At 34.3% G+C, this 17515-nt stretch overlaps 1 protein-coding gene across 9 annotated transcripts in view; it reads left to right on the top strand.

The window, feature by feature from the left end:
• The window catches only part of aPKC (protein kinase C iota type), a 146673-nt gene that overhangs the window by 114306 nt on the left and 14852 nt on the right, over positions 1–17515 (top strand). Inside the window, exons 1-4 of one of the 9 annotated variants that reach the window (XM_065359781.1) lie at positions 932–1057; positions 1736–3947; positions 4209–4346; positions 4425–4641. The exons of 4 other annotated variants lie outside the window; for them this stretch is intronic. In XM_065359781.1, the coding sequence (XP_065215853.1) occupies positions 1754–3947; positions 4209–4346; positions 4425–4567 (2475 nt within the window). In that variant the 5' untranslated portion in view covers positions 932–1057; positions 1736–1753 and the 3' untranslated portion in view covers positions 4568–4641. Of the gene's footprint in view, positions 1–931; positions 1058–1107; positions 1281–1305; positions 1417–1735; positions 3948–4208; positions 4347–4424; positions 4642–17515 lie in introns of those variants that run through there. 4 more of the 9 variants (XM_065359783.1, XM_065359780.1, XM_065359784.1 and 1 more) reach the window with 4 other exon arrangements.

Genomic DNA, 17515 nt, shown 5'->3' with positions numbered 1-17515 from the left:
TAACCACCTAGGTCCATGACCTTTACGTCTTAATATGTATTAATCAATATTTGTATGTACATCTTAAGATCAAATACAACCTTATGTTTAAGTATCTACAAACCTACTCGTAAGGACTAATATTAAATCTATTCTGGGTTTTGGTCCAATCTTGGGTATCGTTTCCACTTTGGTTGGTTTTCTCCTTTTGGAGTTGATGAAAGAAAAAAATAAACAAAAAAAGAACTTACTTCCTCATCTCCATATTTAACATTATTCCAATTGGCTTCGTCGAATATATTTTCAAGTATGATTATAATATCGCCTGGGGAGTAATCTTCACAGGTTGCCGATAATGTGTACTCTGTTATTGGATTGTTAGTCTGAAAAAAGGCTAGTCCTGATCCGTTTGCTTCATGGTGGTCTATTCAACCTTGTCCAGACCTCAGTCCAGTTTGGGAATGGCATATTTTTTGTTATCTCAAATGCGCCACACTTATTCGCAAGGGCTTTCAGAGCGGTGCATAAATCAGCCATTTTGGGTTTTTCGTAATACCAGTCTTTAGTTACCATGAACAGAGCATACATTTCCACGACCTCCACAACTTCCACATCCCTACCTCTAAGCGTCTCCACACACCCAAAAATCTTTCTAATGCTATTCCCTTTCAATGTACACGAAGTTAGTGCAATGTTCTAGCTAGATCCAAGTTGGCTATATATGTGAAAGTGCGCCGAAATTAAAAATTAAAAATTTTAGTGGAGAATTTTGTAGGAAAGTAGAAATGAAAATATTGTACGAACAGTTTGAGTTTATGTTCTTTTACTGATCGCAGCTGATATGAAATTTGAAAATCTGTACTGACCTTTTAATATTCGGGGTAGAAAAAAATTGAAAATAAATACTTGCGTATAATGAGCTGATTATAGCAAATTATCGGAATTATTGATTAACTGGCGAGTACGATCTAACAGAAATCTATTACAACTCATATTTTTTTCATTACGTAAGCTGAATTAGGTATCCATCTGTGCCCACCTAAATAACTACGTAGTTCATTACTGAGCACATCGTTAGGTAAGTTCATATTTAAATTTTCATCGATTTCAGTCTCAATCTATCTACTAGTCGATTAATTTTACCCTACGGCGATCTAATAGCCTATATTCCCTGCTTTAACGCATATGGTTTTTAGTAGTGGCGAGGTTTAACCCTTACATTTGATATTTGTAATTTTTTTATACTTATCAGTATTTTTCGATACAATATTTGAAAACTTTGATGTATCGTCGATGAGTAGGTATTTATCGATATTTTTTATGATGAAAAATTCCTTTAAAAATGATACAATATTTTTATTATTTTCGTTTTGTTTCACCGAATCGTCCAAATTTTCCATCCTTTTTGAAGAAAGTATGAATGTGTTTGTGTGCGAAGTAAGTAAGAATTTCTCACTCTGAAAAAACAAAGTTGAAGCTGAACAAATTGATGTACACGGAAGTCAATTTTCTTTCACTAATTGCAGATGATATGAAATTAAAAAATTTGAACTAATCTTTGATATTCGGATGTAAAAGCAACTTTGTAATTTAATACTGATAATAGTATGGTAGGGTACATAATCAGCTGATTACTAGGTATTATAAAAAATTATCGGGATTATTGGTCAACTGGGTGATTAAATTATAAAAGGATGATAATTGATAACGAATCCTTTTTTCATACTTCTGAATTTAAATTTCTTTTTTTTTGTAGTTTTCCGAACGGATTGACATGTATTTATTGAGTATAATTTTCGCAATCTCACATTTGGTGGTGGTGATTTACTCAGATGACCGGCCAGTCCCCCATGCTATTTGCATTAAGAAGAATGTTGATATTTCAACTGTTGAAAACGTTATTTACCCATATTCAGAATCATTTCTGGACATGATTATCAAGAGTAGTGCTTGGGTTGACAAAACCTTGCTTCTTCAAACCATCGCTGAGTCTCGCAAAAAATATGATACTATAACTTGCGCCAGAAGATGGGGCAAATCGATAAATTTATCAATGATAAAGTTGTTCTTGGAAATCCCCACCAATGAATACGACTTCCAGAAAGGTGAAACTTTGCAATTGATCCCTCGCAATGAATCTCGTGCATACTGGTTCTTTAGAGAAGGTATAATTTACAACCCAAGGAACCAGGAAAAGGTATTACTTGAAGACAAACCACTGATCGCCAATTTTTCAAGTCTCGATAAACATATGCAACAATACCCTGTGATTTTGTTGAATTTCAAAGGGATGTATGGATGGAAAGGTTGCATGTCCGTATTTAAAGAACAAACCGCGAATGTTTTTAAATCACATCGATATTTATTAGACGGCTGGTACAGTGACTTGGAGGACAGCGCGCTTTGCGCATCTCAAAAATCCAAAATGCATTGCAACATTTATAGATTTAAAAAATATATGCAAGGATCAGAACCGGCGATCGGTATACACTTCTTAATAGATGAGTTGAAATTACATCATGGCAAAGAAGTAGTTGTTTTAATAGACGAGTACAATTCGTTTTACAACAATCTTTACTTCAGCGGAAATCGATCTAATGAAGAAGAAGCTAGGGAAATACTCGGCTTCTTTGCAAGTTTTTTTATAGGCACTTTTAAAGGTAATAGCAACGTCCACAAACTCATAATGACAGGTATTTCTCGAGTTGCCGGAGTCGCAACATTTAGTCAAATGGAATCGGGTTTCGAGGTAACAAATTTCATCAACATGGGTAAGCTGAGTCCATACTACGGGATTAATTTGGACGAATTTCGATCTCTCGCTTCGAAACGTATGATTGATGATAAAGTCATTCAAAATGCTATTAATCGCTATGACGGCTACTCCGTGCTGAACAAACCTGGATTAAAACATATATCCGCGTGGAGTTTAATGAATTTTGTCAATAAGCATTTTGTAGGGAATTTCTGGGAAGAGACATCCGCCCCGAGTTCAATCTTCAAACTTCTGAAATATCCGGACTTTATGGAATATACCAGGAAATTACTGGACGATATACCGATCAAAATTAGTTACTGTTACATCGCCTTGTTGCCTTCGAAGTACGGTGAACGTTTAAATGATCTTATACACACTAAAGTGGAGAAAAATCTTCATGATATATCTCTTTATACCAATATAGCTGCATTCGCATTGTTAGTGCAAGCTGGGTACCTTACCCCGGTTGACCACCATGAGGATATTTCTAAAAATATTGACACCGAAGACAGGACGAAGATTTCGTTGAAAATACCCAACAATGAAATTAAAGATGCCATCCAATCATACGTCATCAACATGAACACTGGATTGCTTGAAACGTATGCAAGACTGTTTTGTACCTTGAGCCAAAAATGTGCTGAAAGTTTAGAAATACTATTATCTAACTTTGGTGACATGACCCAACGAACCACCAACGCTGAAGATTTCGAAAACTCTGTCCTGAAATTGTTTGCCGCTAATGGACCTTACACAACATTTAATTCCGACGTGAATGGCACAGCGTTTGAATTTCGCGATAAGAAGATGTACGCGTATGACAACGAAGAAGCAATCGCAGGGGTCCTATTGGTTGTGGCGAAATATCTGCGAGGACATGATTTTGCAATGGGCCTAAACCATAATTATTTAATATATCCTAATGACAAGAAAGTTGACCTTCTACCGAAGAAGCCCGACTTATTTTTGTCCAGTGATGCATATGATATCGACGCCATCATCGAATTCAGGAGCGATAATAGCATACCCATTGAACGCGTGCTATTACAAGCCATCCAATGCACCGGACGCTACAGAACGTACCCAATGAAACATTCTACGCTGGTATACATTGCTATTGGAAAGCATGAAGACCACGTCATAAAATTGAAAATAGCAAATAAAACACGCGATGAAGTTGATTTCTTGTTGGCTGTACTGGAAGAACAAGGTAAACATGGAACGAGTACATACCTACTTCTAAATAAATAAAATACTTACAATAGGTATACATATAGAACAACGAAAAATAAAACGAATTATTAGTACATATTTATGGGTACCTCTACCTAACGCTTTCAGGACCTATCATTATTTTTTTTTAAATGTTGATTGTTGATAGATCCTTAGTATTAGTTAGAGCAACATTCGTGGCTACCTGTACATACGTAGACGTACATATTTTGTATCTAACAAATTTAATTCCCCCCAGTTAACAGTTCTGATTCGGTGGATACACTTGTTAAAAGCTTCTACAAAAATGCAATCATCAGTAGATATATGAATGCTCTGATGGACCATCCATTATGCAGCGAACTGACGGAAATGCATTTACCACAAGAGCTGATAGGTTAGTTTTTAAAAGTATGCCACTTATTTGTTGCAGCGTTTAAGAATTTCAAATAACTTCATTTATATGAAATTTCAGTGATCTTCAATGCCTATAATGTGGACAATGTAGATACCTTGAAGCAACTCAAAGAGAATGACTTCACTGAAATATTGCGACTCCCAAATGAAGTGATAGCCACACTACATACTTATTTACACAAAAACATTCAACAATCCTGATCAGAGCACTTTGAAAATGTTTATCTATCATAGCATCTTTATTTCCGCAATTATGCTAAAACTGAAAAGGACCATTTTTGTGCCTTTGTCAAATTTCTGCTATGGGGCATACAATATTCAAGGAGTTATAGAATCTTGACTATCATAATAAATTAAATTATCCCATATGATCAGCATTCCGACGTACTTTGGTGTAGTTTGGGTTGCAGAATTATTAGTCGAATTATTCTGAAGTAATACTTCCCATAATAACAACAATTTCCTCATCTGTCTGTTTTCTGTTTGTCTCAAGATAATTAGTCTACAGTCTACAGTCCAAACACCAAAAAGTGCTCTAGAAACCGAAAACAGTTCAATTTTTTGGGGGGCAAAAAAAAGAGTTGGCATTTCGTTAGTATCTTATTAACATTCAAGAAAATGGACATTTCGGATTTTTTGACTGGCACAATAGGGAGCTGGAGCCTCAAAACCCCCATTTTTCGAAGTTGGCGGAGGGAAAATTTTTTTTTTCAATTTGGTAGAGGACACTCTCCCGAGTATAGATATATACTTTTTTTGAGTTGGATTCCGGCACAGTTGCGTTCCAGAGCTGCATAAAGGCAATTTTTTGCCAATTTTGGCACTTTTTCACACAAAAACGACTCTGTAGAAGCAATACGGCCTGGGGGGCAAAAAATACGCACCTACATGATTGCATCCATTCATCCCACGCTGATAGAGACCAACTTTGTGAAAAACGGCCGGCACAATGACCCGCAGTGAATTTTCAAAGTTACGCATCCAGGCCATTTCATTTAAAAAAATTGATGCATGACATTTTGACAACGTGATCGTGCGACCTATCAAAGTGGGTTAAAATTTCGCGAGAAAACCGAAAATCTCAATGAAAATTTTTTTTGAGCGTCTCATGAAAATTTTGAGCTAAAAAATTGTATGAATCATTTCTCAAATAGGTACTTTTAGTCTGTTGTAACATGTGACCTATACAAAATGGTTAAAATTTTGCGAGGAAACCGAAAATTTCAATGAAAATTTTTTTTGAGTGTTTCATGAAAATTTTGAGCTAAAAAAATTGCATGAATCATTTTTCAAGTACATATGCCATCATCAGTCTGTTGTAACATGCGACCTATGCAAATGGGTTAAAATTTCGCGAGAAAACCGAAAATCTCTATGAACATTTTTTTTGAGCATCTCATGAAAATTTTGAGCTAAAAAAATGGCATGAATCATTTCTAAAGTACTTTCAAACTGTTGTAACAACCTAAGTATATGGAAGGGTTAAAATTTCGCGTGAAATACAAAGATTTGAATAGTTTTTTTTTCATGTATAGAAAGCAAAGCTCAACAATTTTGAGCCCCATGAGTCACATTAATTTTTCACTATTTTTAATGAAGTAGGTACGTAATCCGACTTCTGATATAGGGTTGGAAATTCCATGTAAAACAACAAGATGTTGATGAAATTTGATTTTACTGATTTTCATATATACCTAATATTTTCACTTTTATATACTTATCATATTCCAAAAAATACCTACTAGGTAATTGTAGGAAAATGCAGGCATAATGATTGTGTAAGTTAAAAGGTTGGCGATGAGGAATAGTTGGAGTAACGGATGATGCAATACGTGCCTTTCTTGAATGGTTCTTGTTCGTCAACGTTCAGAGCATAAAATAACATATAAACTGGATGGCAATATTAGTGCCACCTAGTAAACTACGATTGTGCCTGGTGGGGGTATCAGATTCGGCTAAATTTTGTGTCCGTTTTGTGTTGAGTTTACCAAACTGAAGCGATCTTGAGGATATTTCATTGAAAATATTGAACAATGTACAAGATTTTTGAGTCTCAAGATTGTTGAGATAAGCCTTTTATAAAAATCTATCCAAATCTTTACTTATATTTTACCCAAAACTTCAACCATTTCACATAGGTCGCATGTTACAACAGACTGAAAATACTTGAGAAATAGTTAATACAATTTTTTTACTGCAAAATTTTCATGAGATGCTCAAAAAAAATGTTCATAGAGATTTTCGGTTTTCTCGCGAAATTTTAACCCATTTGCATAGGTCGCATGTTACAACAGACTGATGGCATATGTACTTGAAAAATGATTCACGCAATTTTTTTAGCTCAAAATTTTCATGAAACACTCAAAAAAAATTTTCATTGAAATTTTCGGTTTCCTCGCAAAATTTTAACCATTTTGTATAGGTCACATGTTACAACAGACTAAAAGTACCTATTTGAGAAATGATTCATACAATTTTTTAGCTCAAAATTTTCATGAGACGCTCAAAAAAAATTTTCATTGAGATTTTCGGTTTTCTCGCGAAATTTTAACCCACTTTGATAGGTCGCAAGGTCACGTTGTCAAAATGTCATGCATCAATTTTTTTAAATGAAATGGCCTGGATGCGTAACTTTGAAAATTCACTGCGGGTCATTGTGCCGGCCGTTTTTCACAAAGTTGGTCTCTATCAGCGTGGGATGAATGGATGCAATCATGTAGGTGCGTATTTTTTGCTCCCCAGGCCATATTGCTTCTACAGAGTCGTTTTTATGTGAAAAAGTGCCAAAATTGGCAAAAAATTGCCTTTATGCAGCTCTGGAACGCAACTGTGCCGGAATCCAACTCAAAAAAAGTATATATCTATACTCGGGAGAGTGTCCTCTACCAAATTAAAAAAAAAAAATTTTTCCCCCCGCCAACTTCGAAAAATGGGGGTTTTGAGGCTCCAGCTCCCTATTGTGCCAGTCAAAAAATCCGAAATGTCCATTTTCTTGAATGTTAATAAGATACTAACGAAATGCCAACTCTTTTTTTTGCCCCCGAAAATGGTCAACTCAAATGACACTTTTTTGCGCTTGGACTGTAGACTAGTTTGGGTTGCAGAACTATTAATCTAATCTCTATTCATTGTCATAGATTGTAGCAAAATAATAACTATAGAGTAACGGAAGAGTAAAATGTATAATTTAGATTATAATCTTAATCCTAGATAGGGGTGGCGGGAGGAGATCGCAGATGATATATGAAATTTGAAAATCTGTAGCTTTATCGAAAATTAATTCTAAACCACATTATAAACTTTATGAGTAAAAGAGATTCAAAAATTATATTACTTAATGACGGTGTTCAAGGAAATTATCTTGAAAATAGTGGGTAAACATCTTTTTCAACTTCTGCTACAATTTTAGTAATTTTCTGGCTTGAACTTCTTTTATGAAGATAACTGCATTTATCACTTATCAATGTTTATCAACAATTTATTCTTGTGTTTAGAACAAAAAGTTTTGTTTTTTATCCAAATGAAGTCCTTTCTTTACCACTGAACTTTCAATTGAAAACTGCTTTGGCTGTTGGAGGGACCATATTAATAAAAATAAAGTGTGCGCTGATTTATAATATCTTCTGCGTCGCTTGTTGGAGGGACCATACTTATTAATAAAAAAAAAGTGTGTCTTGCTTGAAACGTTCAAGATTATCTGTCTCCAAATTTTCACAATTATAATAAAATTGTAATTTTGTTTTAGCTGTAGATTTAAGGGGTTTTCTCGATTTTTAAAAAGAAAACGTAACTTATCCTCATCAACATCGAGTGCTACATATTTTAGCTGCCCTGCATGCGACGACGAAAAAGTTTCCTTTTATAATTCGCTCCGTTCCATTACGCGATGATCCCTTCATACAACACGCTAATTTTAAGTATACGACATGTGCTTGTATATAGAGCCATAGTATAAAAATACCATATTATACATAATTCGTCTAAAAGCTCACGAGTTCGCGTAAAGCTTTTAGCTTTTTTTCCACCCTGGTCTTTTTTTTTCTCCATCGCGATACTGAAAAACAACAAAACAAAAAAAGCACACGATGGATGGATGTCACGAAAAGAAAAGTTCACGTATTTCGATGTCGTTGACTCTTGAGAGAGGATAAAACAAGCAGACGAGGGAAGTTGTGAAGGGAAGAAGACGCGACGTGTTCTAAATATCCGCATCTCGGTTGTTGTATTTTTCGCGTGTATAAAGTACACGTTGTGTCTTAATACTTTGTGATTTTCTCCCGTTTCTTTATTCTGTTTACGTTTCGTTTTTCGTTATTTATTTCTATTTGTACCCGGTTTGATGCTGGTGTCGTCGATGTTCATTTTTAACCCCCCTCCCCCTCTCCTAGCTCGTGTAATAAATAAAAATAGCGAAGAAAATAGCACCGTTGTGGTGTGGTTTTCTATACATATAGATACAATGCTAACTTATATAAATAATACCTTTAGTAAATCAACACGTCGCGAGAAAGGTCTCATTATCCTGCTTTTTGCTTCGTTTTGGTGTATTTTATACTCTTAACGGTGTTATTTTTTATCATCTGTGGTGCTCCATTGGCTGTCTCGACTTCTCGAGATAGTATTTGGTAAGGAGTTGTCTGTAATGGAGACCACCATGTCTGAAGGAAATTTTAGTAAATTAAATTAGAAAGGAAATCAAAGCAGGAGATTACTTTCATAAGTCAAGAAAATAAAGACAACTACGATACAATAACATAGGCGATGATATCTCCCCACTTACCCCCTCTCACTGATTTTTCCTTAGTCAAAAAGATGAAACTGGTAGTATGAGGAAGAAACACACGCACTTTCGGTAGTCGTTGTTGTAGTAAAAGTCGTCGTTATTCAGGATATAAGGCGAACTGACTCCGAGCCTTCTTATATTATTTTTCTTTCCTCTATTTCCTCCACCCCCTCCCCCCCGCCCCGCATCCCACACATCGGTAATGGTACAAAGAAAAGGCTCGCTCGTCGCCTAGGGAAATTTATCTTTTTATTTTTAGCGATTGAATCGTATACACTCATGGTATTGTTAGTGACTGTGCTGTTTGTGGTATGCTGTATGCGGTGGAATATGTAGTAAAAACGACGGATACGACGACGATGAGAATTCCGGAAAATATGGTGGATTTCAATGGGTGTATAAAATCGTTTGGTTGAGTATGGAAGAGAATGAACACGTAGTAAAAGTAGTATAAGCGAATTATAAAGGCAGGGAAACCGTAAAAGGTATTTGCGAATTATGACGGCGCCAAATAAACAAACGTCTGTCTCTTGTGCCTCGACGACGACTATGGTGTCGTCGAGACGCCGATGATTTTTCGTATTTCGTCGTGCAAGAGGGTGGTGGCGATACGAGCTACTCGATATGAACGAATTCAATTTGTTGTTTTTATAATATCATGCTAGTTTTTATGCAAGATTTGTGAAGTTTTTTGTGTTTTTGAAGATAATCAGAGTGATTTTGAATGGAATGATTCACGAGATTACTCGGAGGGATACTTAGGTTGGTAACATTTTTCTTCAGATCGCCTCCCAAGTCCCAATTTGAACAGGAGTACGATTTTTGAAAATATTATGGTCTGAAACCTTCGTAATCGAAATTTCAGCTGCTCAAATTGCGTTTTTGGGTGAATTAAATTCAAAATTGACCATTTTTGGAATTGATGCTTTGAAAAAAAAAAAAATGTACACTTATTCAGTAAAAATCATGAAAATCAAACTGAAACGAACGTAATATCAACTCCTGTAAATCGAATTTCAGTCCACTATTCATGGACATTCTGGAGCCTCCAGTGCGAGTTTTGTTTTCATCGGGGGGTTTAACGACGCGATCCTAGGTACAAGTGCTGCAGTTGTCCTAATTTATTACTTTTCATCAAAAAGGTCATGCTTTTACTCAATCACACTTCAAATTATCAAATTTATTTCTCTTTTTTCTACATAGAATGTTCGAAAAATTTCGTAAAAAAGGGCTCATTTTTGCCTTTGTTTTACTGGGGCTATTTGCTCTTCTTCTTTTTCAAAGTAGAAAACTTATTGTTCAAATTTAAGAAATTTCTGAAGTTTTAATTTAAAAAATGAACTCTTAGACCGTGTATAAAAAACTTTTTTTCTACTTCTCAAAACATGAATTTTTGAACGCTTTTGGCTTCGCTTTACTCGGGCTCGTTTCCTTTTCTTTTTCAAGTTCGATTTTTTTTTTTAATATCATTCAAATTTTGAAATTTTGAAGTTGTGGTAGTCAGTTTTAAAATGTTTATTCACTTTTTTAAACCGTAATAAAGTACTTTAAAACACATTAAAATACTCGCGAACTATTTTAACAAACAGATAGGTATACTAATTATTGTTTTACTGTGGCTCTTTAAGTTCATTTATGAAGATATCAATTCTTATAGAACTTGGAAGAGAACTGAATGAATTTTACAACTTTTTGTGGGTTTTGTATACTAATTAAAAGTTTGGTCACTCGTGATCCTATATTAGTCGGATTTCATGCTCAGCCATAGGATGACGTTTGAGGTATAAAATATCCGAAAAATGACGTTTTGATGAAATTAGAAAGAAGATGAATGACGTTTCGTGAACATTTAGGCAGGAAGATGACGTTTTCGTATGGGACAGTTACCTATCAGCTGATTTATAAAAATGGACGAAAAACTTCGATAGACGGTCGTCAGCGTGATGACGTTTATAGGTTATTTTTTTGTGTGCATAATGTGTCACAACAAATTTTTCCTCTCCTCAAAAAAAAATGTGACCTCACTTTTTATATACTTTAAGTTACATCTACATTTCCCACATCCACAACTAAAAACAGAAAATAGGTACTTTTATAATATTTTCCACTCAACATTTTCTTTCAACATCTACTTAAAATTTTTTTACCAATAAAACCTTACGTTCACTTGCAGTGTTCGTTCATCTGACTTTTGGGTTACATCTACATTTTCCACGGCTACTGGAATAAATTCCGGTATCTACAGCACTTGCATTTTCTTTGGAATTCAAATTTTTACCTGCCTGGCTGATTGAGACAGTCTATATTTTCCATCTCGTTTTCCGAATCATTGATAAAAAAATATCCCGACCCTGATAAAAACAAAAAAAAAACAAGAAAAAATTAATTATCAATAGGTTAATAAAAAAAAACTTACCTAACTTTCAGGTTTTTATCAAAAAATAATTTTCATGTATTTCCTTTAAAGTATTTTTTCAAGAAAAAAAAATTACGGGAAAATTCAAAGTATGTAGGTACCACCTACCTACTTATAATTACCGGAAACTTAATTAAGTTAGATACTTATGAACAACTCATCACACAAAAAAATATAGTTTCTTATACCTCTCGAAATAACGATTTTCGAGATCTTTTGCCCTCACTTCGCCAGGGCCAGTTTGTTTCTCTTTTCCGTTATTAAAGTGTAAAATGTGAGGGAGGTGATGCTTGTATGGACCAACAAAATTTTTTTAAAAATCATGCTAAAACCATTGAGGAATTTGCTGTGGACACAAAACTTACCACTTTTTGAGAATCACCCAGTAATCTGTGATTTGTTTTGAGTTTTTTTGACCTTGTCTACGTTGGGTTGCTCCAAACTGATCAAAGTTTCAATTTATCTGCGATTCTAACAAATTTTTCTGGTATTTTTTCTTGGCATCTGGCCAGCTTTTTTAAAAGTTTTTTTTTCGTGGTGAAGCCATTTTTCATCAATTTCGATGGAATGAATTTGCTTACTTGGGATTCTATGATTGGCTTTGGCTGTTGGAGGTATCATACTAATAAATAAAATACATCTCCATCATATGTTTCTTGTGGAATTTTTCCTTTTTCCTGGAAAAACTGAAAATTTGAATACTTAACATGTGATCAATAATTATTTTATGTGGTGATCTGTGATTAAATTCGAGGAATTGTATCAGAGTTGTTTTGAGTTTTTTCACCTTGTCTATGTTGCTCCGAACTCTGGACCAAAGTTTCAATTTATCTGGGAGTTTATCATTTTAATAAATTTTTCTAGTGTTTTTTCTTTGCACTGGGATCAACTCTTTTAAATGTCTTTTTTCGTCGTTAAGCCATTTTTCATCAATTTTGATGGAATGAATTTGTTTGGTTAAAATTCTATAATTGGCTTTGGCTGTTGGAGGTATCATAATAATGGATAAAATATATCTCCATAAGGTGTTTCTTTTGGATGAATTGGTTCTACTTCCTGGAAGAACTCAAAATTAAATCAAATTGAGCTAGAACGCTGCTGAAATCTAGTTCATACTATATTTTCAAAACCCTACTTCTCGTTTTTTTTCGTCGTGAAACCATTTTTCATCAATTTAGATGGAATGAATTTGCTCAAGTACGTACTTGAAATTCTACATAATAATTGGCTTTGGCTGTTGGAGGTATCATAATAATGAGTATATTTCCATTGTGACGTATTGGGTCGTAGGTACTTTCCTGGAATAACTCAAAATTTGATCAAATGGAGCAGGAACGCTGAAATCTAGGTTATACCATATTTTCAAACCCTACTTCAAGGTTTTTTTTGGTCGTGAAGTCATTATTCATCAATTTGGATGGAATAAATTTGCTTAAGTACTTGAAATTCTACAATTGGCTCTGGCTGTTGGAGGTATCATAATAATGAAAAAATATATTGTCCTTCAATTGTTTTGGGATTGTTCTACTTCCTTGAAGAACAAAATTTGACCAAAAAATAGAGCTAGAACGCTGAAATCTAGTCAATACTATATTTTTAACTCAACTTTCCTCATCACTCATCGCCAATTCACCATAGATTGAAGAGAGTTATCATTGGTGTTGAATTCTTACTTTACGCTCATTACCGAGAATTTTTTATCCTATAATTTCATCAGTTAATCCGGTCAAATCTCTCGTTCGAAACATACCGACCCTTTCTTCGTTCACTGACCGATTCACTGCATAATAATACTACAGCCGGTGGTCATTTAAGGCTTCACCCTCATCACGATCTCGCGTCATCCATCAGCTGTCATCGACGTGACATTATTAAAAAGTGAGGGGTAAAAACACCCAACAATACAGGTATTTTCGCGCTGGTAAATTTGTAAAAAGAAAAGAAGAAAAATCACGCTTAAAAGACCCCCAGAGTCCGTTACGGGGGCGCGATGTCTCACGCCTCTAATAAGCTGTCTTTCAGCACACATATATATACTACATACGTACGAGTATTTGTAAATGCAGCGTAGAGTGTAATTCTCTTCGCGCGACAACATCATTAATAATGTCGCGATTACTCGGTCGAGGTTGAAAAAAAATCTTCCACCCTTCTGTATGTATCAAAGAAAGGGGTAAACTTCAAGAACCAAAAAGCTAATCCGTCTTGCGGGTCTCTCGCGTAACGAATTTCAACATCTTGTTTGCCAATTCGTCGTCCTCTCGTTGGTGGTGTTATTTTACATAAATCACATTCACGCCGGATCTGCATCCCTTCGGCGGCAAGGCTTCATCGTGTATATTTTTTTATTTCTGCTTCGTTTTGTTTTCGTATATGAAATGTATACGTGTTTACGCATAAATGTCGACGATTATTATTTGTTACAAATGTTTTTTCGACGTGTCTGGTTCTGCGTATGCGTTTTTTTATTTCTCCCATTTTCAACAAAGACTGCGAAAAAGTACCATTTTTTTGGCTAATAATTACCAAAATTTGGTGCTTTTCCTCTAAAATAATCAGTCTTGTTCTTGCTAAAATTTGTCAAAAATTTTATTTTTTTTTTTTTTCAAAAATTGTCCAAAAGTCTTCACTTCTAAAAATTCTAGCTTTTTTGCAGTTGAAAAGTCTCGATTTTTTACGTAAAATTGCCATAAGTTGCAAAATGAAATCTCACTTTTTGAAAAAAAAATTGTGAAAAGATGTACTTACTACTTACTGAATTTCTTATTCTCAAAAATTACTGATTCTTACTAAAATTATCAAATTTTCGCTTGAAAATTTTTTCCCCAAAAATTAATTGAAAGACTAGCTTAGGTATTTTCCAAAAATTGTCAAAGTATCTCTTTTTGTCAATAATTCTCGCAAAGATCTTTTTGCTAAAATTGTCAAAATCCTGCTTTTAGCTAAAAATTATGAAAAAATCCTCGCTTTTTAATAAAATTTTCAAAAATAGTCGTTTTTTCAGAAAATTCAATTTTTTTATTTTTTTAATAAAATTGTTCAAATTTTCGCTTTTTTGTCAGAAATTGTCAAAAAACCATTCCTATTGTTCAAATTCAAAATTGTTAGTCTCGTCTTATTTTTCCAAGAGTTGCCTTTTTCGTCAAAAATTGCCAAAACTCTAACTTTTCTGCCAAAAATAAATTGTCAAGAAGTCTCGATTCTTCATCAAAAAGTTTCGAAGTATGTAGTTCAACTTTTCAAAATTGAATACATTTCAATTGATTCGTTATAATTCTGTTTTATTTTTGTTTTGTGATTTTTTTCTGTATTTGAAATCTTTTGCTCGCATTTTGTCGCTTTTTTGGCTACTTTCTAATTCTTTTTCAACTACTTTTTGTAACTTTTTCGAGCGTTTTCAGTAAGAAGAGTACGAGCCCTGCCCTAGCTTCAGTAGAGTCTGTTTTCTTTTCATTTACAAAATTAAAATTTTTAAAAACTCATCGTTCAAATTTGAAAATTTCGGATCGAAAGAAATGAACAAATTTTTTCAAAGATTCTTTTCATCTTTCGAAATCCGAATTTTTGAACGCTTTCACTTTGATGAATCGAAATTTGAATTTTTTTTCAGTGCTGTTTAATCTGGTGTATGAGAAGCATTTGATGAATTGATAATTAATATTCAAAGATAACATCTTGTTTGAAATTTGTCAGAAATGAATTTTTTGATCAACTGAATTCATAAGTCTGTGGTTTTCAAAAAAAGATTCATTGAAGTTCTTCAACACCAAAAAAATTGTCAAGTAAATTCCCATTATTTAATGAATTGAACGAACTACAATTGAATGAAATTTCTCATTTGTAGGGTTTATTTTTGCATCAAAATTGATTAAATAAATTGCAACAACGCTCTATAGACCCTTTTATTTATATTCAAAAGCGTCAGCGAATAATTAGTTGCCTGAAGCGATCCGCATTGGCAGCTTGGAATAAAACTTCTTCATCTGACAAGTGGAAAAAAAGGGTCTTAGGTGTGGAGAAGTGAAAGTAAAATCAAGTATGGAAAGAAAACTAAAGTAGAGGCAAAGGCTTATGTGGCGTATGGTATACTTACTAAGAAACTTTTTAGACTTTTACGCATATCATTTCGCTAATGAATTGAAACTTTACTCTCTAAATTTGAAACAGTCAATTTCACTGCTTAGCAGTCACGACATTTTGCCTTTTTAAAGCAGTAGTTTTTTTTACTGCAAAACAGTGAAAAATTACTGAATTGGTCAGTAAAAAATCATTTTGACAGACCAATTCAGTAATTTTTCACTGTTTTGCAGTAAAAAAAACTACTGCTTTAAAAAGGCAAAATGTCGTGACTGCTAAGCAGTGAAATTTGACTGCTTTAAATTTAGAGAGTAGGTAATTTTGTGCCTGCCAGGTACCTATATTCGAAGGAGAATATTTTCACGATGCTGAAGCTGAAATTTTATTTCTTTAGGCGAGTTGAAGGAAGGATTAAGTTGGATATTTTGATAAAGTATTCACAAAAAATAACCTACCTTCGTATTTTAGGTTCTTGGTTCTTCGAAGTTGAGCTCTTGGATTAGGTACCCTGAAAACTCCACAAACCATATTTCAATAATTTTAATTTTTTCAGTCTACAACATTTGGTCAAAGTGCATTCGAGAGAATCAATTTGTAAAAAGAACCGAATTCTGCCACCCTCTTCGATCCACCCAACGATCTAGTTTGAGGCCTGCAGGGAAAATTGCATATGACCCCCACACACATTAGTTATAAATATTTTTAAGCTGAAAAAAAAATTAACGAACAGCATCCAGCACCTTGATAATAGAGATGAAAAATCGACTAAATCGAATGAGAAACCTGAAACTGCAACCAATGTCAATTGTTAAACAGCACTGCAGCCTACAACCATGGTACATTGCAAAGGTGTAGAGTGCTAAAAAAAATAACGCTCGTTTATTATTAATCACGCATCATTAGACGCGTTACACGTTAATAATTACAGGTACAATTACTCCCCCTTATTAGACCATTATATCCCGCCGTGTCGACGACAAATGCGTACATGTACTTTGTACAAATGTACAAAGATCCCTTCTCAGTAGATTTCCACTTGGTATGTAGTACTCGGCGAGAGGAGATTTTCTTTTATTTTCTCTTTATTTTTTTTTTATTCGAGGGTTCCGTTGTTCGTAATAAGGATCTATTGTTGGGCTGTTGCGTGGTCTGTATGGAGAATTATGTTGTTGTTGTCATCGTCCTTCTTGTAGGTACACCGAGTGGGCAGGTATTTTAAAGGAGTTTTTGGTGGTAGCCCTAGTTGGCTTTTTCTCTTCTTCCAAACAAAGATGTATTCTTTCTTGTACGTAGGTTTCGTTTGGTCTTTTGTCGACATATTGACCAGTGGTACATTGCTTCATTGACGCTTTCTACACATGTAGGTATAGGAAGTATTCTTACTTTGGGTTTAAACTTATCATTTTCGCCCACTTCTTTCTTCATTAAAAGAAAAAACAACATGATTTCTTGAATTGAACGTGACATGAACTCTTGGTGGTATTTTTTTTGCCAACATTGGGGTTCCTTGAAAGGGTTATTTTGTTTTGCAAAGGGTATAGAAAAAGGTATGTATGTAATAGATTTGTTTCTATTCTTTTTTTCATTTTTTTTTTCATAGTAGGTCTTCTTTGCACATCCAGTTAAAGTCGTTTCTGTATTATAAGAAATGACTGAGTCAGGTGTGCGACAGCAAGTTTATTACCCGTTTGTGAGCGCCCTGTGGCGTTTGAACGTGTAATAAGACAAGAATAATGGACATTGAGGCCTGATGAAGGGTTGGCGAATTTTTTGCAAAAGTTTCTCCAATGGATCGCGAAGCTTTGATGCGAGATCCGGTATGTGAGGTGTTTTTGCATGATTACTTTTTCTGTATTCGGTTGAAGTTTAGTTG

Source organism: Planococcus citri, chromosome 4, assembly GCF_950023065.1.
Source record: "Planococcus citri chromosome 4, ihPlaCitr1.1, whole genome shotgun sequence".
Classification (NCBI taxonomy): domain Eukaryota; kingdom Metazoa; phylum Arthropoda; class Insecta; order Hemiptera; family Pseudococcidae; genus Planococcus; species Planococcus citri.
Note: the sequence above shows the minus strand (reverse complement) of the source record. Positions and strands in the feature narration are given on the sequence as shown.